The following is a 24,159-nucleotide window of genomic DNA, read 5'->3' as shown; positions in this document are numbered from 1 at the left end:
CATGAATGCTTATGATTAATTATCTTGAAGGAATGAGATGGCTACATGTGTCACATGTACTCCCTTCATAGTAAATCATGGATGATCATTTAAGATGGACCCAACCAAAGGCTGGCTGCATTAAGATCAAAAGATACACATAAGATACGAACATCTGACACAGTTAACACAGTGGTCCAGAGCAACCCTGGATCCTTGTAATCTTTATGTGGTAGCTTCATGGAGCCTCTTGCACCATTTGGGTTAGTTTAGTAGTAGTGGTAGGTTCATTCCTCATTCATGATCTGAGACCTTCATCCTCACCCGGCGTCACAGATAAATGAGATGCAGATGGGGACAGGGGTGGAGTCGGCGATGCAGAGAGTCAACAGCAAGTGGCGGTAAGTCCGTTGACACTGTCGTTGTTGATAAAAGAGGAGATCAGCCAACAGATGGATGGATGACTGAGAGATGGACACCGAGAGCATCCCCCAGCTTGGCAACAGGAGAAGAACAGCTGTTCTCGTTCCTTATTTAATTGCGTCATATGTTTATTATACTCTCTATCACTCTCACCGAGTCTCCACACAGACGCACACCATGAAAGACGCAAGAAGACCTCCTTCTTCTTCTGCGTCTCTCTCTCAACTGCCACCAACCGACAGGCCTCATCTTCTCTCTTAATTCAAATAAGTCAAGACGCGTCTTCTCAGAAGCTGCGTCATCCTTGGATCTGTCGACAAGGTTCAAAGAAGAGAGAAAGGAAATAGGAAGTATGGGATTGTCGTATGGGATGGAGTGGCAGGTCGCCCGCGCTGTAAAGTCTGCCGTCCACGCCACAAGCATACGGTGAGGGTCAAAGCTACTACGAGTCGGAGGCGCTTTAACAAGGACGGCGAGATGGATACAAGTCAAAAAGCAAGAGGAAACTTGTGCGACGAGGGACTTTCGGTCTGACCCTTTCCCGTTGCTTTGCAGTCAAATATCAGATTCATACCGTAAGAGATCTATCGATTAAAAAAAACCTGTGGGTGGTGGATCTCATGAGGCGACTTGGTTGCGTTCTCGGAGAATAATAAATTTGACTTTGATTTTCTAATTAGAAGGGAAAAGTTTTCCTCGGGAGATCTATGTTGAGCCTCAAATCTTCAAATAGGAAACAGTGCAAGTCTCACACATTTCATAGCTTTACCAGTTTAATACACATCTCTGCACCTTCACTACTGCTTAGTTTATGTTTCATCTTACATGGTGTGAAAGATGAATAGTACAAAGGCAAAACTGACAGAAGAAGGCAGGAATTAATACGGCAGAAGACGAACTGTGTGTTTTGTTTGAACGCAAGAATTAATGATCCTTTGAATTGTCGCCCACCGACCGATTTCAAATCCAGCATTGGTTAAAAAGATGATAATTCTCAAATGTTGGATGCTAAGTCGAAGTCAAATGCCGAGTTATGACCAGAAAAAGGTCAGACCGGCTTAAAGACATGGGAAAGAAACTGGAGTGAGTCAAAAACATATATTAACGCAAAATTGCGTGCAAGACAAGAATGTGAAACAGGAAAAGCAAAACACTTGTAAATTCAATCTAATTGGAGGGATGCATCAAATGATCGTATTTCAAACCCACACTACCAACGATTGTAGCGAGTCCACTAAACTTCAATCAGGTCCGCAACATTCAGCTAAGGAAACAATCCAAGTGCTGTTCGCCACAGCAGGTGTCCATCTACCAGTTGTAACACTAAACTATGCTGCCAGTAACACCGCACATACTACTCGATCTGCTTTACTAGCTCCGAAGGAGACCTTTCTCTGGGCGATGGCTTACTCCGGTAAATCTCCAGGACTCCTACTTCGTGATCTGCTGCCTGGAGGTGAGCGGGAATATGACCTCTCCCGGTTCGGCTTTCCATTGCGGGGTGAAACAGACCTATTGACAGGAAATCACAACTTCAAAGATAACAAGATCTGGAAGACTCGATCCTAACCACCATAAATGATAATGTTACCTTGAGTGATGCCTGTGATTTGGCGAAGGAGAATCATAACTATGGCTCTGAGAGCGGGATCTACCACGTGCTGGACGAGAACATTGCGGTGAGCGAGATCGGGAGCGGGAGTAGCGAGGAGACCGCGGGTGTCGAGGTGATCTTCGATGATCACGACCCCTACCAAATAACAAAAAATATTATAATCAGCACTTCAACTGAGTCATTTTGGACAATGTGGATGCCTAATCACACAGCACAGCTTGCCAATTAAACACAAGCAAGCAAGACTAGAAATGATGCAAAGAACATGCGGCCAAGGGATTTAACCTACTGTATAATATTAATAAATTCCAAAAAGTATCAGCACTCAAAACTGGGGAATCGGACGTTAGCACTTCAGAAATCAACCAAAAATGGACTGGATAATTAATCCACCAAAATTTTCAAGTAAAACTTCCAAGGCTGAGATTTAGACTCAACATACCTTCTTTGTCTTGCCCTCATCTCCAAAGGCTTTTTTCTGTTCTCCTCTGCAAATACGACGGTTAATTCTCTGCCAAGAAGAACTTGCCTGTCCATGTGATACTTAGCGTCAGCTGCATCAGCCGGATCGACAAATTGGACAAACCCAAACCCTCGTGGCTCTCTGAGAAAACCCACACAGTATTAATAAAATTCTGATGCAGTGATCATATTGTAGGGCAACTGCAATTATGATGACAATCATTAACAATAATTTCTACATCATCACATGCCTGAAAAATATCAAAGGCTCATAAATAAAGAAAATATCTTGGATGCCCAAAAGGCTCCATGCAAATGTTGAAGTTTCAAATAATTCAAGTTAAAGCACGCACTCAGCTGCTGACCTTTCACGTTTATAGATGACTTCAAATCCTTCCAAGACTTGACATCTTCAAAAAGTTAACCTGAAACCCACTTCCTTCCCTCACTAGCCACTATCTTCATTTATTTACATTCTCTTCAACATAACTCTCAAGATTTGACTTGTGTCTTCAGACTCTTAATTCACTGTTGAGCTCAACAGCCTTAATAAAAAATCAACATATAATTAAGAAGGGCATAGAGCACAAAGAATAAAGGTCACCAGAAAAAAACTTGTGAGCCAATGGTTTATTACATAGGTTGTTGTTATACATGGCTACAGTCATCAAATGTTTACGAAGTTGCTTGATAAAATGGTCAGCAAAAATTCAAATTGCATCAGGATTAGGCTGTTCATCCTCAGACGGTCATCATTTATAATAAACAGAAGACTCAAAAGGTCCCACTTACCCAGTGTGATAATCACGCGGCAGATAAATATCCTTCAGTGGACCAAATTGCCCAAACTGCCTACGGAGGTCCTCAGGTCTGCAAATCATGAAGCACCATTTATTAGACAATACATATCGATCCAATAAAAAACGGTCAAATTCCAATAGTTACAACAATAGAAGGAAAGAATTCACAAGCACAATATTCTGACTTTTGCTGATTTTATGAAGCATCCAAACATCATCAATTTTTTTCCCCGAATTTACCAGCTCAACTATTTGGAACACCAGAAAAGAAAAAAATTTGCATGCACACCTTTAACAGACTACTCTGAATCATCAAAAGTCCCAATTTCAAGATGGTAACAACCAAAAATGGAAGATCTAAAAAAAAGAGCCAAATGATAAGACCTCAAGCTAACGCTTTGAAACGATCCTTAATAAAAATGTTGATTAATGCAAAATGCAAACAGAAAATTTTCATCACATAATTGCTTTCAGATAGACAGAAACAAACCTGAATATAATTGCTAATATATATCAAAAATAAAAAAGACCAGAAAGTAGTGTCATTTGCAGCATGGACCTTTCTTAGCATCAAGTAATCAATTGTGAACAACAAACCTGCAGTCACGGCGAAGATTCCTAACTAGAAGACTGGTTGGGAGATCTCTACCACGCCCACCATAGCGACCTCTAGGGCTCGGACTACGTCCTCTTCTCTCATAACCCCTTGGTGGTGACGGACTGCAACTGTAGCTTCTGCCTCTCATCCTATTCAACTGAATCCAGTATACAAATAGATCATGAGAAATAATTTAAGAATAAGGCCTAAAAATTGTTGTGTAAATTGATAATTTTGAGAACTTGCTAAATGAAGACAACAGGGAATCAAGAGATGACCCCTGAAACAAACATATTATATGCATAGGGAAAAAGCTTAACAAATCTGGCTGTAGGTTATCATAAACAAACACAACTAAGTAATAATATTTTAGTCAAATGAATTTTGCTTAAAAAATTGCTAATTTAAGAATTCCTTTTCATCTAAACAAATCTGCTGATTGCTTAAGCAAATCATAGAGTTAAAATGATGTCTGAACATAATCAGTAATATCAATGAACCATAACCCACTAGCAGTGGTTATATAAATAAAGATATAAGCTATTGCAGTTGCCGAACATCCTGCAAAAGTCAATCTGCTACAGAAAAGTGACAAAATACTGACTACAGCGAGGAACCAAATCATGGGCCGAAAAGGGCCAACCAAACCCATTGCGGTGTAGGCCACATCTATTCATGCCATCTATGGATCTTAATTCTCTGCCATGTAACAAGTAGAAGATGCACCTCGCTAGTTTGTTTTTGACCCAAGAACACATTTTGATATCAAGTACGGTAGCCATGTAATTTGTTAGTCGCTCATTATCATGTTATAGAAACAATCTGCCAGATGCCAAAGAAAACTAAAAAAAGGGGGACAAAAGTGAAAGGAAGGAAAATGTCATTGATCATACTGAACGCTATATAAAAGATAACTCACTATATAAAATCAATTTAAACAAAATAGTTCTTCGAGAGAACATTCAGCATGTCAATGTGCAAGCAAATAGAAATTTAAATGTCATAAACAACCAAAATCATAGTTAGGTTAAATTTCTTCCCCTGTTACTTAACTATGCTAACATGGAAACACAAAACCCGTCTAGTACATGCCACCAGAAGATTCCTAAAACAGCACGACGAAATCCGGATTTTGCTCCCAAGTAGTTGTACTATATGCTAATGCACGTTAAAGAACACATATGTAATTAACAGATACTCTTCGTGGACTTGGCTAAATCAAAAACATGAAATATTTCTAGGTTAAGAATCTAGGGCTCCAAACGCTCTACGTGATTGAACATGGGTAACTACAAACTGCATCCAACATCAAAAAGTATGCACGATCTCCCGTTCAAACGATCCAAATATTTCAAGAACCACGCATGTGTATCTAAAACCATAAATCAAGCAGCTCTAAAACCAATAACCAATTAAGAAGCGTTAAAACAAGGGGATCCGAGCATACCGGAACGAAACAAAAGAATCAGAGAACCAGAGGTGGAAGAAGACGATAGACGATCGACACCAAGAAGAACCCTAGCGACGGCGGCGCGTCTTCGATGGGCGCCTCACCCCTTTTCGATATTATTTATAGTGTGTACTTGGTTCCTTCTCCAGAAGATTCCTTCGTTCGTGCGGAGTCCTTCGTTCGTGCGGAGTCCTTAGCTCGTGCGGAGTCATTAATAATATATTTATTTTTTTGAACAAAATAAAATTGTTAAGGAATAAATAAATCGTGTTTTTCCAAAAAAAAAGTCTGCTATTCATAATTTTGAGTATTTTACTTCAAAAAAATCACTTAAAAAAATTATTTTACCTTTTTTTTTCTCGCCATACCCATTATTACATTAGACATCCTACTATCACCCACAACCCTCGAGCGAGGGCTTATCGTAGCCCATAACCCCCTTTTAGTATACGAGGTCAGCTTTTTTGTTTATAATTTTTGTATGTGGATTAGTCGTCCTCTTCGTTATAGTCCTTGCGCGAGGATTAATCGTCTCTCGCTAAATTTCGATGAGAGTAACGACAGAAACTATGGACAACAAGCTAGGTAAAGGGGAGATGGAGGACGCAACCGACATAAATGCAAATTGAATATAAAAAATAATTATTTAGGAAATTTTCGAGCGTGACGTCGGAAATTCCAAAAAGAAAGTTTTTTTTCCCAAGTATTCGTCCTAAATAAAATTGTTACCTAATTTTGCGATGGAACCAAATTATGGGCCGAAACGGCCCAACCCAACCCAGTAACGGTGAAGGCCACATCTATTTGTTTGGCTACGGATTGATTCCCTTTGCTGCTTCGTTGGCTCGCATAGAAGGGAGAAAGGTAGCAAAGATGGAGACCATCGTGGCCGTCTCGTCTTCTGCTTCGCCTTCCGACAAGCTCATATCCTCCTCCTCCTCTCTATTGCCGCATGGGTTTCTCTTCCCCTCCTCGTCTCCCCGCCGGCTCGCGGTGGCCCCCTCGAGGAGGCAAACTCGCGCCCCCCTTCGAGCCGCCGCCGCTTTGGGTCGCCGGCGGACCCTGTCGGAGGGGTGGGATCTCTCGGGTTCGGTACCGGGGGCTTTTCGGATGCCACGTTTCGAGGAGATGGATACCACCAACACGCTCCTCCGGCAGCGCATCGTCTTCTTGGGCTCCCAGGTTCTCCGTTTCTCTCTTATTTCACCTGATTCTGAAATATCTTTCTTCCAAGTAGCTCGTTAAGCGCAGTTGAAGTCCCTTTTTTTTGTATTATTTGAACAATCAGAGAGAAAATTGACTTCTTTTTCTGTTATTGTGCATATTTCGTTTCGTATGGCAAGTTTTGTGAGCAATTCTGTTCGTTACTCTCTACCCTAGTCTTTTAGCTTGTGTAATTTGGTAGTGATTATGGCTAAATTTCCAGCTCAGTGTTCTGCTTTGTCACTTTTATCATTTGGATTTATTCGTATTGTGCGAAATACTTGGAAGATTATGCTTGTTGATGTTGGCTCGAGAAACGGGACCGGAGATCGATACATGTACACCTAAATAATGTGTGAGTGCGAATATGAGCAAGAGCAATTGGGTCACTGATCTAGTAGGACGAATTACTCTATTGTTGCATGCAGATAGATACTAGGGCTGGTATGAATTTGGTTCATTTGGATAGCTTTTTTTGAATGGAGGAAATCGTGAAGTGGAATTCCCTGTTTGAGTTTAACCACACAGCAATAATGTTTGCACCTTTGCAGTTAGACTATACGAGAATTGATCGAATAAGTTTATGCCACCTTCTTGTAAGCAAATGATGAAACATATCTAGAGAAGGCAGAGAAACTGGCGAAACATGACTCTCATGGACTGCATGGGTGACAGTTAAATAAAAGCAAAGTAATGTGCAAAAAAATTATCCTGACACACGAGAACCACTTCATCAGAATTAATTAGACGTAGCACATAATTAACTAGGACAGGAATAAATTTTGATGTCTCAATGAAAAAGATCCTTGCCTAAAAGGATACAGACATTTTCTTGAACAGGAACTGTTGAAAGTGAAAAAGACTGGAATGAAGTGGCTAAAGTGTTAATCTCTTCCTAATGACAAAGCTCATTCTTTCAATCACAAAAGGATCAATCGACCACGTTTCTACATTCTTCAACTGAGATCATATTCCAAAATAACTTTTAGACAGGCAAAGCAACATTGTGCATTTAAAAATAAGGAGTGTGTGTAGGTTGGATCATAAGGAGAAGAACTCATAAGAGTGTAAGAGGAAAGAGGGAGAGCAAGGGAAGGTTAGCTTAGCAGGTCAAGTCTCGGCTCAGCAGACTCAGCCAATCATTAGTATTAATGCTTAAGAGTGGGATTGTCTTATTGCCTTTTAATGATAAAGTTTCAGTAGACAAGTATGGCGAGTTGTCTAGAGGACATTAAGTTAGGAATTTATTTTGAAAATGTTGTTGTGTCCATTTCTCATTCATGTTGGATACATTTGGACACAGTGGATACATTAAAACATACTGAGGCACGTATCACCTAGGCTTATGTTAACTTATTATATGTACATGACAATTTTATGTGAGTAGTCACTGGTCTCCTTTTAGTTTCGCACATCGGTTTTAAGTTTTTTTTTCTTCTGATTGTTTTATTTATATGGATAAAAGTCAAGCTTCTTATAAGTTACATATACAATGATCATAGATTATCTCTGTACAGAATATCTTTTGATTTTGTAAAATTATAAGAAATATATTGAACACATTGATTACAGTGTCTATGTTGTCATATTCATAATGTATAGTTTATGTATCCATGCTTTATAGTCTATAACAAGATGATATTTTGGAAAGCAATGATTGAATTATCATTTTTAAACTGGTACACATTGGATAGGGCTTATTTTTAAGTCAATTTTCAGCTTCTGTCAAATTAATAAACATGCTATTGCTACATAGAGTATGAAATATAGATTCAGTATTTCTTTTAGCTTTTCAGAAGATGTAGGACGAGAACACTGGTTTAATTATGATGTAGTTTGTGAGTTTTGAATATTATATTCCATCTGCAATTATGAGATATCAGAATGATTATGACCTGTTTCTTATTAATTTCACATTTTCTTGATCATTTTTTTGTGCAATCACTAGGTGGATACCATGACTGCTGATTTGATTATCAGCCAGCTCTTACTTCTGGATGCAGAAGACCAAAAAAAGGAGATTAAATTGTTCATAAATTCACCCGGGGGTTCTGTGACAGCTGGTATCTATGTTTGAAATATGCATTTCATTCATTTTGGTTATTGTCAACTGGACCGGATAATTTTTCTATCGACTTGCGATATTAGCATAAAATTTTTTGAGTTATTTGTGGTGTTGCATACAAGCGGACAACTTTTTTAATCACTTGGATTATTAAATTTTATCTCTGAAAGAAATCTTGGATGATTGATGGCCTCTTGGGATTGACAAGTATCTTATATCCTAAATATCTATTATGCGGAACCACTTATTAGCTCATTAAATTGTGTTTTTTATTGCTATCCTGATTCTGGTTAGAGGCATGACATGGAAGAACCGCAACAAATCGATGAAATATGCATCTTCTCTGTTTTAATAACTTTTCTGTTTGTTACTTTCCGATTGGAAGTGTGGATTTTACTAAGAACACTCTGGGATCTCATTCTTTTATAGAAAACTAATTGGTAATCATTTGCAGGAATGGGAATATATGATGCTATGAAATTGTGCAAGGCTGATGTTTCCACCATTTGCTTGGGTCTTGCGGCATCTATGGGAGCATTTCTGCTAGCGGCTGGAACAAAAGGAAAAAGATTTTGCATGCCAAATGCTAGAGTCATGATCCATCAACCGCTAGGAACAGCTGGAGGCAAAGTGAGAAATTACTCTTTCTTTTTAATTTGAAATGTTTTTTTTGAAAGAAAATTTAAGAGAATTTTTGGCTTGATTTGTGCCCTGATCTTCTTATATTGACACTGCTCAAGATTAATTATCCATATTTCGTAGGTTGAATATATATTAATTATAGATAAAACTGTAAATTATAAATAGAAATTTGAATTTTCTTAATTCAACTGAGGATTTTGCTTTGTGTATAGCTTAATAGAGGGAAAAGATCTATGTAGAGTAGCCCAAATAGTTGGGACATTATGGTTTGTTCTTTTGTATGTGTAGATTGCATATTATATACAATTTTAGTACACAAAAATACATGCTGGCCCTACTTTAAAGTTTTGTTGTTCTCATAAATGCTAGTGCTTTCCTCTACAGCAGCCTAGTATCTTGGTGTTTTGCTTCATTATACCTCCTTTCATTGTGTTAAATGTTGATAGTGCTTTCACGTACATGTTGATGCTTTAAATGCCACTCACTGTGGCACAAACACAGAGATATATGGTTACAAGTACAGGAAGTAGTCTGAATGAGTATATCTTTTAGGGACCTGTCTGCACAGTAAAACTGTGTCCCCTTCAGAAATTTGCTTAAAGAAGGGACAAAAAGTAGTATGTCTTCAGCAGCTGGATGAAACCCAGAGTGAATTATGCAGAGACAGTGATCTCATTATGAAATGTGATATTAGAGATTATCAGTGTGGAAACAGTATTATGGATTATATGGAAATTTGAAAGATCCTAAATCTAAAGGATCTCAGTTTATAAATTGGTTATGAATAATTTATTACAAAATAGGCAAGAATTATCTTAGGTGTAGCGTTGGTTGTTGGCAATATTTTTCTGCAGAACATAAAGAAATTTAAGAGTACAAAAGGTTTAGTATACTAATGTGCATTCAAGGATGTATGAACTGTGATATACAAGAGCTACACATCACTGACCTATAAATTATGTTAAGTTTTGACTTGGAACGTTTTGATGTTTGTATATTCCTATGTAATTTAATCATAAAGTAGTTCAGGGGGTTTATATCCTTTTAGACATGTAAATCAATTTAATGCTCTTGCAACTAGAACTCGATAGTATTTAGTTTCTGAAAACTAAAATTACATTGAAATGGCATGCTGCTGAGTCTCATCCCATTATCATTGCATAACTCCTTATAGCAGAAACATGATTTTTCTTTCCATGACCCGAGTGAAGAGGACTCCCAGTATCTTTTTATAAAGTTCAGCTATAATTGGTCATCTTAGGGATTGATTCTCTCTACTTGAATCATAATATAGTTTATTCCACTGGACTGCAAGTTATGTTGTGCCACTAAGATGAAACAAGAATCTCATGCTTTCCTCTTTCTCTAAACTACCCTCTTGAGAAATTGATGTGTCAATACTTCTTCCAGTTTTCTCTAAACTACCCTCTTGAGAAATTGATCTGATTAATACTAGCAGGATTTCTATTGGAATGCCAGGTTTCACTATAACTTTGGAAAATCTATTCAGTTGAATATAAGTTTAATTTCCTGATTTCAGTTCTTTATCGGCCTCATTGTGGTCCAGAATCACAAGCAATCCAAATTCATGATCACATATTGTCCACTATCTACCTTGGGAAGAAACTGAAGAAATATGCACTCATGTTCTTTATTGACATTAATAAGCCTCATCATAGGGTGATCAGCATCCAGAATCACAAGCAATCCAAATTCAATTATCAAATCTCTTCCACTATCCACCCTGGGAAGAAAAGAATCATACACTCAATGCTCTTTATTGACATTAGTAAGCTTCATATGGTGTTTTGGTGAACTTAGTTTTCCTTTAGTAGTTTACCATCTAAAGGTAAACCTTTTTCACATTAAGTACAAAGGTTTTCTCAATTGTTTCTTTTTCTCTTTCCTCTATGCTAGGCAACAGAGATGGGGTTGCAGATTAAAGAGATGGTGTACCATAAAATAAAGATGAACAAGATATTATCGAGAATTACTGGAAAAACTGAACAGCAGGTGAGCAACCAGGATAGGAAGCATTGATTTGTAAAGCTTTTACTGTATTCTCGTTGCAGAGCTGAATTATCCTGATGCTTGCAGATTGAACTTGATACTGACCGTGACAACTTCATGAATCCCTGGGAAGCGAAGGAATATGGATTGGTAGACGCCGTCATAGATGATGGAAAACCGGGCCTAGTTGCACCAATTGCGGAGGCTACACCTCCACCAAAAACCCGTGTGTGGGACTTGTGGAAAGTTGATGGTAGTAGAAAAGCCAGGCAGAACCTACCTTCAGAGGAGAAACTCTCACAAAATGGGTATAAAGTCGACAGCAATGGTGATGAGGATAGAGGCAAAGAACAACCAAAGGAGGAACCAACAACCGTATGAAGCAAATGAAGAGAGCTCCACTGACTCGTCGGCCTACAAAGAAATCTCGGAGATCACCGAAGTTCTGGGGCTTGGGTACTTGCAAAGTGAAGGTGGCATCCTATTTCAAACTTCTAGTTAGTAGATTGTTGTGACATCACTGTGCTGCTTTTGTCAAGTTCATACTAAGACAGCAAGAGTTGTTTTGGCTGTCATGACTTGATTCCTCACTAATAGTTCTCTTCTTTCACCAGTTTGGTCATCCTTTTAATCATTGCATCTATAGCTCAAGAAATTTTCTGTTGGAATTGATAAATATTTTTAGATTTTTGAAATCAATAATACAAGGGCTCTTGTTGAAGGAAAAAAAAGATCTTAAAAATTAAGACTTAATTTTTTATAAATATTTTATATATTTTTAAGTTTTGATAGGAAAAAAAATTATTAGAAATATTTTATATGTCCTACAATATTTCTATAATGTGAGAAAAAAAACATGAATTTTTGGAGTCTACATAAGAGGTGTATTAAAGTTTGAGTGAGTTATAAATTGATTTCATATGATGATGAATTTAAATTTTTTTTATAAATATAAGTAAGGCATGTCGAATCACTCACCTTTACAATCTTACCTTAATTAATGTACACAAATAATTATTCTTGCAAACAGAAATTATGTTGAAGAGTTATCCTCATATGACTCCAAGCGTTCGGCAAAGCAGGTGATGCCAATCAATTTTGGCATGCAATCGTAAGCTTAGACATATACTAACATCAACAATTTCCATTGGTCATGCCATATTAATGAATTATTTCGTTCATTACAATACATATATTTTTTGTATCGCTAAACACTCGGATGACAACAGAGATTGTGGATGTAATATCTAACTGTGATATTAAAGAGTTCATGTACCCTTTTTTTTCTGAATATTACCACTTGTGAAGATAATAATAATCGCTCGTTCATCTTTTTTTTCTAAGAAATACTTTATATTACTTAAATAAAAGTTTGCAAACAGATTTGCTGATTGCAAAATTCACATACGCAATGAAAAAATCACATAAAAATAACGTGTATTGGTAAGTTTTAGAGGACAACAGATGCATCGACCAAATATTATGTCACCTCATCTCAGAGCTGAAACACTGTCACCTCTCTCTCAGACCCAACTCAGTTGATGAAGTATAGTTTTCTAGACCATGAAACACTGCCGAGAAATTTTGGTCCCATCTCACCAACCTCAATAAATCATATTTTTAATGCCGCCGATTGTATTATAGAAGACATTTTATCTTCACAGAGTCCATTTCAGATTCTATCATTGTCGTCCAAGGACAAGAGATGAAAGCAACAAGCAATTCCGGAACATCCTCTACTTCAAGATAAGCATGCAAGTGGAGGGCATAACTTCATCTGCTTGTCTTGTAGATTCCATCTGTATTTATCGGAACATTAAAACAATAGATCGAGGCTGCCGTGATTATCCAATTAAAATACAAATGGTGGACCCATTCACAGTCGAAGCTTTAATAGAAGACAAAGGGACACCGAAGATGATCTCAACTATGGAAGCTCCACATCGTTGATGACCAACGACTTGCACTCCATTGGCGCAGCAATTCATGACCTGCTTCATTATCTTTCTTCAGAACCTGATTAATTAATCTCTGAAAACACAATAAGATAAGAATCATGTCATCAGATAACATAGTGTTGGGCAGTTGGAAAGAGAGCATGTGTAGATCCTGAGATCACTTTACAGAGTGATTCTGATGTCATTGCTGTAGTTGATCTGCACCAAAACATGCATTGAACCCTGCAAAAGCTGTATAATAAATCCTTATGATAGACACACACAAAGAAAGATTTTACACTGCTGCTGTTATTTAAGATGTAATAATATCCAGTATATTGCCAAAGAATAATACGATCCAAATAAAGTAGGCAGAAAACCCCTTCATATGATGCAAACCCTCATCAAAATCTGGGCAATAATCAAGAAAGCAGCAGAGAGAGAGAGAGAGAGAGAGAGACAGAGAGAGGGTTGTGATTCTGAAACAAGACAGAGAAATGAAAACAAGAACAGAAAGTTGGAGTAAACAGATGTAGAGCTCCCTTCAATCCAAATAAAGGTCAGGGTGGGTTGATGCAGCTCCTGAGTTATGCAAACCACAAGCCTATCCCAAAACATTCACCATCTTTGTCATCAACTATAGCAAAGAAAACATGGAATAGGGCAGTGGAATCCATAAACCAGCAGCTCAATCCACCCAACCAAGACCCTCCTTTGGACTTCAAGGAGCTCCACCTCCAACCCAAAAAATCCCTCCTAATCTCTAAGCTGAACTACTCGTAATCTGAGACAAAACAGCAACACAAAAGAAACAAGAAACACACTCAGAATCCATGCACATCCATATGCATCCACAACATATGAGAACACCAAGCGTTCGAGTATTCAATATGTACGAGCAGATGAAGAGACCAAGGGGAAGGAAAATCGTATGTCGATCGAATGAGGTGGGCAACAAAGCGTCCCCATCACATCTCCCCTGCTCTCCCTTCCTCCTCTTCTTCTTCTTCTTCCTTCACAAACCGCTCCATATTAATAACAGCAGGCTCAAATCTTGAAAGGCCATCTTGGGAAGCGGGTTGTATAGATGCGTCTGACCCCATTCACATGTCCTGATAGCACGCTTTTTCGTGTTCCCTCCGATCTTTCTACCATGTCCGCCCGTAAACAAACAAAGTGGGTGATAAGACAGGGGTAGCTGCAAATAGAGGTTGACTAGTATTGGCCATATGAATTATTGGGGGAGCTATTCAGTCATGCATGAAGATGATAATACAGTCGTGGATTACACAAAGCCAAAAACCATGGATAAATATCAAGGAATACTTCTTACAGAGACTACATTTCTATCCAACCTTCCGCAGCCCTCCTGTTTCGCCGTGAGTTCATTCTCTCCGTATATCATGTATACATGTATACGGACCGTATATAAGTAGAGAAACGTGGGATGCACGCAGCAGCAGAACGTATTGGGAATTGAGCCTAAAGTGGGAAACAGAGCGGGAAGCGTGCCATGAGTGCAATCTGAAGACACGGAAGAAAGAAAAAGTAAAGACAACTGATGGCGACAGCACCGGGACAGAAGGAAAAATGGTAATAGATCGCATTAAGATCGTATTGGATGATTATTTTTAGATTGAACGGCACGGATGACGCGATGCCATATTTGAACGGCAGATATGCGGTCGCATAGAACTACTGTGAGTACACTTTGGTGCGCCAGTGCGCAGCGAATCTAGCGTTAGATACTCGGAGCAGACGACCGGTCAACGCGGGACCCATGTTGTTCGTCGGTTCCGGCCGGTCCAGCAGTCCGGTCCGGTTCGGTATCGAACTGGTTAATTGATTGCAACTGATGCGTTGCTTAGGATGTGAATTAGGGTCATTTTTGGTTGATTCTTTCTCTTTCAGATCTGAAATCTTCGATCGATATCATTTCCATTTCCATAAATTAATGATCAAGAATTATTATTTTTGCCTATAAACGATATATTTCTGTAATTAAATGAGAGATTTCTCTTCTCTCCCTCTCCATTCTTACTTTTTATTCATGTAAAAATAAGGCAAAAAAAGAAAAGAGAAAAGACAACATTTTAATATTTTTATTGATTAAATCAAATGATTGTCCTGTTTAACATTATATGATATATTAACAGCCAAGCCATATATTATATTATTTTTTTCTTGTAATCAAATAATAACTAGCATGACTGGTCAACATTGATAATTTAATTTTTATTATTTATCTTAAGTTCCTGATGCAATAAAATCTCTGAAAAATATTTACATGACATAAAATGTTTAAACTCAAGATTGGAAGAATATGACTGAAAATATAACCTCCAAACTTCATCTTTTGAGAATCATCATGATGAAAAGTTATATGAGCCTGAAACATATACAATTTTGCTTTCTGATACATATTAAAATGAGAGTTAAAGTAGGTTGGAGGGAAGAAGGTTGTGAAAGCTCCCCTTAACTGACCTCTTTGGTGGCCTTTCACTCACCCACTTTAGGCTTTGGGATAGATCTTCCCTGCATTTGTTTGGCTGTGAATGGTCAATGATCTGATGGAGTGAAAGAAATGTGTGAGCTTGAAAGGCAAAAGGGTGTGTTCTCTTCTGGTTGCCTCTGTGTCCCTTCACCATGACTTTGGTGGAGAAGGCAATGTCAAGTTTGTTTTCATCACAAGATAGAAGAATTGAGGGTCCCATGGCACCACTGTTTACATAAAATATAGCAATTAGGAATCCTTATCAGCTGTGCTCAGTGAATTTTCCTGTTTTGGTATTGATTGTTGAGCACTTGAATTTAATTCATGTGTTTTCCCCATGTTTTGGTATAAATAAATTTCTTGAGACATCCAACTAAAAGAGGTCAAAATTGATACTTGAGTTTTCTCCAATTCAAGAAAAACAACCATTGTAAATAATAGTATTAGATTATTAGTTGCTTCAAAACTGGGGCAAGCTTACTTTAGTTTGTGTAAGAACTTGCTTTGTCTTTTTTCCACAAATAAGATAATTATTGGGAAAATTGCATACAATATTTTAATTTGTCAGATAATAATAATAATAATATTTTTTGGTTAGGTTTGAGTCAAGTCATATAACACCACCATCAAGTTAGCTTTTCTGTGAAGAACTATGGATGAAAGCTACTGATATGACTTGATTAAAACATTGGCTAAAACATAGTAAGCCTATTGAAACAAATTTACTCAAAATTTCATAAAATAGAGATATAAGTAACCAACAAATTAAAAACAAAATATGATTACCAAATATCATATATGGGTATGGCCAATATTGGATATGGGCCTAAAATTGAGTTAGTGCATAAGATTTTTCATTAATATAAAATTTTAAAAAGATAAGTAAGTCATGTATTTCCTAAGTATCTTATTTTTATCTCAATAGTGTGAATTTTAATGTCCTTTATGAATATACTTGCATAAAGTAAAAAAATAATGTACCATTTGGTAGTCACTAAAATAATAAAAAAAAAGGTATAATGAACTATCATGAATTTGTTAATTATCTATTATAAATTGATTAACAATTCATTCATGGCATGATATTTGGCATAGGGATTTGCTATGTCAACAATTAATTACTTTTTCACACAATACATAGAAAAACATTTAATTAGAATTTTTGGTTTATTTATATGTGTTTGATGAGCACATCCATAGGGTTTCAGATTACTTTTTGGATGATGTTTATTGAATTGCTTACTTTTGATCTAATTAGACCCCACCATTTAGTTGAACAAAGACATATGCTGTATTTTTATTCTTAATAAATGTTAAGTTGAATCTTGATTGAGATTAAAACAATCAAACTGGTGACTTATTAATTAGGTTAAATAATTATAGTCAATATGAACAATCAGATATAAAGCAATTCACCCAAATGATACATTCAAACAGCTCTTCCATTCATTTGACAAACCAAAACAGTTCATGTTGCAAACAGATGAGAAAAGTTAATTGAATTTTGGTGGACATCAATAGTAAAATACCAAGAACAATCAAGACAAAAGAACTTATATTGGATCTCATATCGAATGGTTTATAAAGCAAAAGGAAGGGATCGATTTCAAGCTCAAGCTAAACTGCATAGGTCACACAGGTAGGATCACCTGTTGACCAAGAAATTAAAGATCCAAAGTTTTGTGATTGCTATGTGTGTTGAGGTTCACTGGTTCTCAAAGACCCTGATTAGAACATCAACCCTACAATCCCTTTATCCTAAATCTCTTGAACCCCAGCTTCAGACTCCCACAAAAGAGCTTGTCGGATCTTTAAAGAGCCAAGGAACCATTCACATGCTCTTTGTTTTTTGTCATAGCTACTTTATGCTGAGATCGATAACTAGATTCAGCAAGGTCAGAAGCAGCCACCATACTATCATCTTCATCCTCTACTGCCACTGTTTGGATGAAGAAGCCACAGTTTAGATTTTGATGTGAACCAAAAACAAAAGGAGAGAGAAAGAATTGTAGAGCAGCCATGTTGTAATGATCTTCGTTCAGGTCCCATGAATAGTGTTCTACTTTCTTTTTCAGCCATTTTTCCTGATAAATGAATAGTTTTAGATGCGTAATTGATGGATGGCATGAACACAGCCTTCCTTATGTCGTCTCAGTGGTTCGCTGATATCAAATATACAAGTTCAGATAAATAATTGATGGGTGGCGTGAACCAGGCCTCCTCACCACTGACACAAGATAAGTGTTCGTGACATGATATGATACGATAGCTCATGTCTTTTTCATCGCAAGTGTCTTGATATCAAGATAGATTTTTCTTGTTTTTGGACTAGGCCAGATGTTGAAACCCATGTTTCTACATGGACAATGGAGAGTAGGTATATTCTCCTTCCTTCCCTATGTTATCAAGATAATGACGAAGCAAGGAGAGAGAGAGAGAGAGAGAGAGAACTATTTATTACACAGTACTTGGAAACTCGGAAATGTTGCTGTGATGGCGGAGCATATGCGGAGAATCACACCAAATTATGGCTCTTCCCAATGCCTAATGTGGCGGGAACTCCCATTTCTCGTTGTCCGAATAACTGTCTCTTCTTCCTCATGTCAAAACTATTGCGTTAGCCTTCCGTGACTACTCACGTTTTACCTGCCCTCCTCGTCGACGACCCAGGCAGTGCGTCTTGCAACTTCTGTCCAATAAAATGACAGGTGGACCTCTGGGTACCAACACCAAGTGGGTTGCAGAACTGTCAGGCTTCCCGCTTTAGCCCCATATTTGGTGGGGCCCGACTCGATCTCTGCCGTCTCCGCCACCATGCCCGGTGGTCCCACCATGGCGGCTTATCGAGACCGTTGTTCTGATCACAGCCGTTAATTCGATTCATGCCTCGGCCCGCCCGCTTGACGGGGTTCCGGAATTTGAGATACTACTCTTCAGCACGCATCGAACATAACCCACCAAAATTATTCCATCAGGAATACAAGTCGTGTCCACGAAGACCAAGCGTCGACTTTAAACAAGGAGAGATTGCTTGTTCCTGTCGGGGAGTGATAGAGGATCCAGCCCGGACCTCTTTATATTCATCGCTCCTACGCGCCACTCGGCTTCGTCTTCCTCCACAAGCCCTAATCGAAGCCCTAATTTTTGAACAAATTATCCAAGAAAAGGAGAGATTTTTCTCAGCCCTTCCTTTTATTATATTGCGATCCCAGTCGGGGAAAGAACTATCGTGTTCTTCCCCCCTGGTCTATCTTATTGGACCAAAAGTCAGATCTTTTTGCTCCCTTGTCGAAGCCTATAAGATGCAGGCCGCTTGCACTCGAACTGTGGATGTAGCTATCCCCTTGCCCCACCTCCTCAAGCCCGACTTGGAGCCGCCCCCCTCGCCCTCGCCGTTGGCCACCATGGCGCCGTCCCAAGATGAGCTAAAGCGCGTGGCTGCCCACCGGGCTGTCGAGCTGGTAGAGTCCGGCATGGTCATCGGCCTGGGCACCGGCTCCACCGCCGCCCACGCCCTCGACCGCATCGGCGACCTCATCCGCAGCGGCGCCCTCCGCGATGTCGTCGGCATCCCGACCTCGGAGTGGGCCGCCGCCCGCGCCTCCGCCGCCGGCATCCCTCTCTCCGATCTCGATGCCCACCCCGTGGTCGACCTATCCATCGACGGCGCCGACGAGGTCGACCCCGCCCTCAACCTCGTCAAGGGCCGGGGCGGCTCTCTCCTCCGGGAGAAGATGGTGGAGGGCACCAGCCGGCGCTTCGTGGTCATCGTCGACGACTCGAAGCTGGTTCCTCGCCTCGCGGGCAGCGGCCTCGCCGTCCCGGTGGAGATCATCCCCTTCGGCTGGGCCCTCACTCTCCGCCGACTACAGAGCTTGTTCGACGGCGTGCCGGGCTTCAATCTCAAGCTCAGGACCGCCTCCATCAACGCCAAAGCCACCACCTTTGACGAGAAGGGGTCGGACTCGGAGCCATTCGTGACTGACAACAAGAACTACATCGCGGATTTGTTCTTCGAGAATGGGATCCATGGCGACCTGAGAGTGATCAGCGATGCGATCCTGAGGATTACCGGAGTGGTGGAGCATGGGTTGTTCCTCGGATTGGCGTCGTCGGTGGTGGTGGCACAGAAGGATGGGGTGGTGGTGATGAAGTCAAATGATAATAATTGAAATTTTCAATGTTATCTTTTCTTGATTTCGATGGATGATAGAGGTTATGTTAGCCGAATGATGATTACTACTGATTCCAAGACGCAAAGGTAACCATTCTACAATACTATCGATTTAATTCGAACCCTATTATTTTTGTCTTGGTCAAAGATTATTATTTGTTCAATAGCTGAAATGAGTTTGATATTGGTTGCAATAACTTGCTTTTTAGTTTCCAAGGATACTGTTAATTCTTTTTTTTTTTTTCTTTGTTTACTTGTGATACTACACCATCCATCCTATGTCAATAATAAGAAGAGGAAATCCCGCAAGCATATGTAAATATAAAAATTATAATCATGTTATTATTATGTAAAACAAATTATTATAAGATAGTGTAACTTTCGATATCATTTAGAATATTTTTCTTCTGATGTATAAATGTATAATCATTCGATTTAAACAAATTAATTTACAGGAAAACTAGACTCTTTTTTTTTTGATAAAATATTGACTAAGGAGAGATGAAAATAATTCTATAATCTTTCTTATATATATATATAATCTTCAATCTTTGGAAAATCTTGTCTATTTATAGATCATAGTTTAGGATAAATAAGAGATTCACTCCCATCAAGATTATTCTTAATAAAAAAATTTATTATAATTTTATATAAATTTTTTAATATATATGTAAATAAACATACAAATATCGAAAAATAATATATGTGACTTCTACTAAGATAACTTAACTTGTGACAATGTGTGATATAATGCAATGAACATACATAATATAAGCTATGCATGCTACTTCACAGGATTCAGTTAGATAAGTGATGGGGCATATTTTAGCCTACGTGTCACGACAGCATGGCCAACCAGGCCCCATCAGCTCAGCCTCCTTTCTATGATTGGGTTGAGGTCATCGAGTACAACCCCAGTCGAGTACAAAGCCGACCCCGAGAACTTGGGACGGTGTCGCCAAGTACAAAGCTAAACCTCAAAACTCGGGACGGTGCCGCCAAATACAAAGCCAACCCCGGGATATCGGGACGGTGCCACCAAATATGAAGTCGACCCTGGGAACTCGAGACGACGCTGCCAAGTACAAAACCGTCCCGATACAGACATCGACCGCACAGAAGGTATGAGCTAGTTGCTTGTAAGGGTCGACAGTCATTAAACAAACCCTGTACGATCAACTCTAGTGCGCAAGTATAAGAGCCAACTATCTAGCTACACTAGGGGAGGCTTTTTCTAGCCGAACTTGGAAGAGAACTTTGAGTGAGATCTAACTCCACTAACTTGACATTCGGAGAGGTCGGGTCAGGAAAACAACCCCTCGACTTCGACCTATGTGCAGGGCCTGATGACGAGGAAGCAAACGACGACCCGCTCCGCTCAACCCAACTCGACGACCGGCCCAGAGTCTTCGTGGGTGCCTCCTTGGACATTCGGAGCCGAACCAAGCCATACTGACTCCCTGGTCACGGTATAAAGTTCACTAACATTTTTGGCCCTGGAAGGAGGTCCCGATGTCGCAAGAATGCCCCCAACAGAGTCACCTTGGAGAATGTTTCGAAGAAAAGCCATTCCCGCCTCACGCGACCTTCGAGCTGGGGGGACAATTTCCACCCCCTCCGAGCCTGGAAGGGAATGCCACTACTACAGCTCCGAGCCGCTACTGACGGTTGTCCAACAATCCCGGGCTGATGCCTCCCGGAACCGCCATAGGACAACCTCTCGTTTCGCTTAAGGCCTTCCATAACCTCGCGCACCAAGTCCAAACCTTAGCAGGGATGATGCAGGCCATCATTCCCCTCATTCCCCAGTTCACGCAGTAGCCGACGCCGCTCCAACCACCGCTTCAGTTGCGAGATCCATCGACCCTCGCTCATGGACCACAAGCGCCATCCCTGGCCGTTCAGCAACCTCGAGTAGAAGGCACCAATATGTCGCACGAGGGAGGTTCGAAAAACCCAAGGCCGACCCCGGAACACAGTTACTCGGGTACCCAACGTGTCGCCCCAAGCCTCCCAGAGCCAGACACCTTGTCATCCGACTCAGTGGACTCTCTCCGAGCTCAGCTACGCTCGGTCAACCGACATCTGGACAAGGTCTAGAAGGAGTTCTATAAGTCCAAAGAAGAGTTCGGGAAACCCTCTGTAGTAGGATCCCCCTTCATCCCGGAAATTCAGGACAAATCGATCCCTCTGAGTTTCTGCCTCCCCACACTCGAAGCATATGACGACGGCTCCCACCCTGCGGAACACGTTGCTACTTTTCGGGCCCAAATGGCCCTGTATGGCATGTCCGACGCCCTGATGTGTCGAGCGTTTCCAACCACACTCCGAGGATCGGCTTGGATGTGGTACACCCGACTCAGGTCCGCCTCCATTTCATCTTTTGATTAGCTCGCAAGAGAGTTCGAGCTCAACTTCCTAGCCAGCGCGCGTCCAAAGCCATCGGTGGCCATGCTCCTCGGCCTGGTCAAAAAGATGATGAGCCCCTCTCTCTATTTGTCGCCCCTTTTACCACCGAAATCTGATGAGTCATGGACGCACACCCCTCCTTGATCATGCAAGCATTTTTGACGGAGTTGTGTCTATCTCATTTTTTCTGGTCATTTGTTGAGCGGCCGACGACAATAGTCCTCAAAATGCTCAAACATGCAAACCAGTACATTGTAGCCGAGGCCTTGGTAGTAGGGAAATGCGAGGAACACAAGAGGTCTCGCACGGAGCAACCTTGAGGACAACTCGCGAGCCCGCCAAGGAGGAAGCTCGACCGACCCGAACCTCTACTCCCGAGGCCACCCCCTCGCCCTCTAGGCACATCCAGAACTGAGATCTTCCTCTAAATCAGAGAAAATAGGGCTTCTAAGGGCACCAAATCCGATGAAGACTCCGCATGAACTTAGGGATCGCTCCAAGTATTGTCGGTTCCACCGTGACTACGATCACGAGACCGAAGACTACCACGACCTGAAAAACCAAATCGAGGAGCTTATTTGCAGATGACATCTCAGGCGTTATGTCAAGAGGCAACGAGAATCTTCCCTGCACCCCCGAGGCCTTTTTGAAAAAAAAATTGATGACATCGTCGGCGGCCCGGCTTCTAGAGGGAATAGCTCATCAGTGCGGAAGGCCTATGCTCGAGCAACCGTGGAAAAATGTCCCTGATAGCAAAATGTGCCCGAGATCACCTTCGGGGGGGGGGGTGGCGGAAGCCGAGCACCCCAACCACGATGATGCTTTGGTGATCTCGGCTGTAATCACCAACGCCTACGTCAAAAGGATAATGGTTGATACTGGATGCTCGGTTGACGTGTTGTACCTCGACGCCTTTCGGAAGCTCGACCTGACTAAAAAAGACCTCGCACCCATGGCCTCCACTCTCACAAGCTTCACCGGGGATTCCATCTCACCCCTTGGCACCACTACCTTACCGCTCACCATTGGTGAAGAACCGAGGTCTAAGACCCTAATGGTCACTTTCATGGTGGTCGGGATCCCCTCAGCATACAATGTCATGCTAGGTCGACCGACCCTCAATAGGATAAGGGTAGTCATCTCCACCTACCATCGGGCGATAAAATTCCCAACTCATGCCGAGATCGATGAAGTCAGAAGCAACCCTTGGGAATCTATATAATGCTATATGACAGCAGTCTCGCTACCCAAGAAAGTAAAACCGGAGGCACCCATTCCCGATCCCTGAGAGGCTCCCAAACGATAGCTTCGCCCCGAGCCAACCGAGCAGACGTTGGAAGTTCCCATCCACCAAAGTCGGCCATACCAAGTGGTCAAGGTCGAGTCTGAGCTACCAGAAAGCAAACGGGTCCAACTCATCAACTTCCTAACAAGAAACGTCAATATCTTCGCCTGGTCGTCAAGAGAGATGCTCAGCATTGACCCAAAATTTGCACAACACTACTTGAATATCTCCCCCCATGTGCGACCAATGAAATAGAAGCCTCAGAGGTATACCCTCGAACGATAAGGAGTGATCAGCAATGAAATAAATCCTCTATTGGAAGCAGCGTTCATAGCTGGGGTAAAGTACCCCCAATGGCTGTCCAATGTAGTCCTCGTCAAGAAAACTAACGGAAACTGGAGGATGTGTTGACTACACCGATCTTAATCAAGCATGTCCAAAGGATTGTTACCCGCTCCCCATAATAGACCAACTGGTTGATGCAACATCAGGACACCAGCTCCTCACATTCATAGATGTATTCTCGGGATACAACCAAATCAAGATGGCTCCTGAAGATCAACAACACATAGCCTTCATCACTGACCAAGGAATCTACTATTACAAAGTTATG

The 24,159-nt window shown here is 40.6% G+C and overlaps 3 protein-coding genes and 1 long non-coding RNA gene across 4 annotated transcripts; 2 read left to right on the top strand and 2 right to left on the bottom strand.

Moving 5' to 3' along the window:
- Positions 1-1,534: 1,534 nt before the first annotated feature.
- Positions 1,535-5,470, bottom strand: LOC135609960 (serine/arginine-rich SC35-like splicing factor SCL33). The gene is made up of 6 exons (XM_065103807.1): positions 5,325-5,470; positions 3,877-4,034; positions 3,272-3,349; positions 2,460-2,621; positions 1,994-2,152; positions 1,535-1,914 (listed from the first exon to the last, which is right to left on the bottom strand). The coding sequence occupies exons 2-6, from the start codon at positions 4,023-4,025 to the stop codon at positions 1,809-1,811; spliced, it is 654 nt and encodes a 217-aa protein (XP_064959879.1). The 5' UTR covers positions 4,026-4,034; positions 5,325-5,470; the 3' UTR covers positions 1,535-1,808.
- A 694-nt stretch (positions 5,471-6,164) lies between these two features.
- LOC103981361 (ATP-dependent Clp protease proteolytic subunit 3, chloroplastic) lies at positions 6,165-11,860 on the top strand. Its single transcript, XM_009398075.3, has 5 exons — positions 6,165-6,509; positions 8,479-8,593; positions 9,050-9,225; positions 11,155-11,250; positions 11,335-11,860. Exons 1-5 carry the CDS (start codon positions 6,201-6,203, stop codon positions 11,626-11,628), a joined length of 990 nt encoding a protein of 329 aa, XP_009396350.2. The 5' UTR covers positions 6,165-6,200; the 3' UTR covers positions 11,629-11,860.
- A 799-nt stretch (positions 11,861-12,659) lies between these two features.
- LOC135609959 (uncharacterized) lies at positions 12,660-14,668 on the bottom strand. Its single transcript, XR_010485996.1, has 2 exons — positions 14,518-14,668; positions 12,660-14,382 (listed from the first exon to the last, which is right to left on the bottom strand). It is a non-coding gene; the product is annotated as an uncharacterized LOC135609959 (long non-coding RNA).
- Positions 14,669-18,775: 4,107 nt separating this feature from the next.
- LOC135609958 (probable ribose-5-phosphate isomerase 2) lies at positions 18,776-20,018 on the top strand. Its single transcript, XM_065103804.1, has one exon. The coding sequence runs from the start codon at positions 18,981-18,983 to the stop codon at positions 19,848-19,850; it is 870 nt and encodes a 289-aa protein (XP_064959876.1). The 5' UTR covers positions 18,776-18,980; the 3' UTR covers positions 19,851-20,018.
- Positions 20,019-24,159: the final 4,141 nt, after the last annotated feature.

The sequence above is a fragment of the Musa acuminata genome, chromosome BXJ2-4, assembly GCF_036884655.1.
Source record: "Musa acuminata AAA Group cultivar baxijiao chromosome BXJ2-4, Cavendish_Baxijiao_AAA, whole genome shotgun sequence".
Classification (NCBI taxonomy): domain Eukaryota; kingdom Viridiplantae; phylum Streptophyta; class Magnoliopsida; order Zingiberales; family Musaceae; genus Musa; species Musa acuminata.
The sequence above is the reverse complement of the archived record's forward strand: the minus strand, read 5'-3'. Positions and strand labels throughout refer to the sequence as shown.

Excerpts from the sequence above, each read along its gene's own strand:
- LOC135609960 (XM_065103807.1), bottom strand. The coding sequence starts at position 4,025 with ATGAGAGGCAGAAGCTACAGTTGCAGTCCGTCACCACCAAGGGGTTAT. Across the intron at positions 2,153-2,459 it reads ATGAGGGCAAGACAAAGAAG|GGGTCGTGATCATCGAAGAT; the intron begins GTATGTTGAGTC and ends GTTATTTGGTAG. Across the intron at positions 1,915-1,993 it reads AATCACAGGCATCACTCAAG|GTCTGTTTCACCCCGCAATG; the intron begins GTAACATTATCA and ends TCCTGTCAATAG.
- LOC103981361 (XM_009398075.3), top strand. The coding sequence starts at position 6,201 with ATGGAGACCATCGTGGCCGTCTCGTCTTCTGCTTCGCCTTCCGACAAG. Across the intron at positions 6,510-8,478 it reads TCGTCTTCTTGGGCTCCCAG|GTGGATACCATGACTGCTGA; the intron begins GTTCTCCGTTTC and ends TGCAATCACTAG. Across the intron at positions 9,226-11,154 it reads TAGGAACAGCTGGAGGCAAA|GCAACAGAGATGGGGTTGCA; the intron begins GTGAGAAATTAC and ends CCTCTATGCTAG.
- LOC135609958 (XM_065103804.1), top strand. The coding sequence starts at position 18,981 with ATGCAGGCCGCTTGCACTCGAACTGTGGATGTAGCTATCCCCTTGCCC.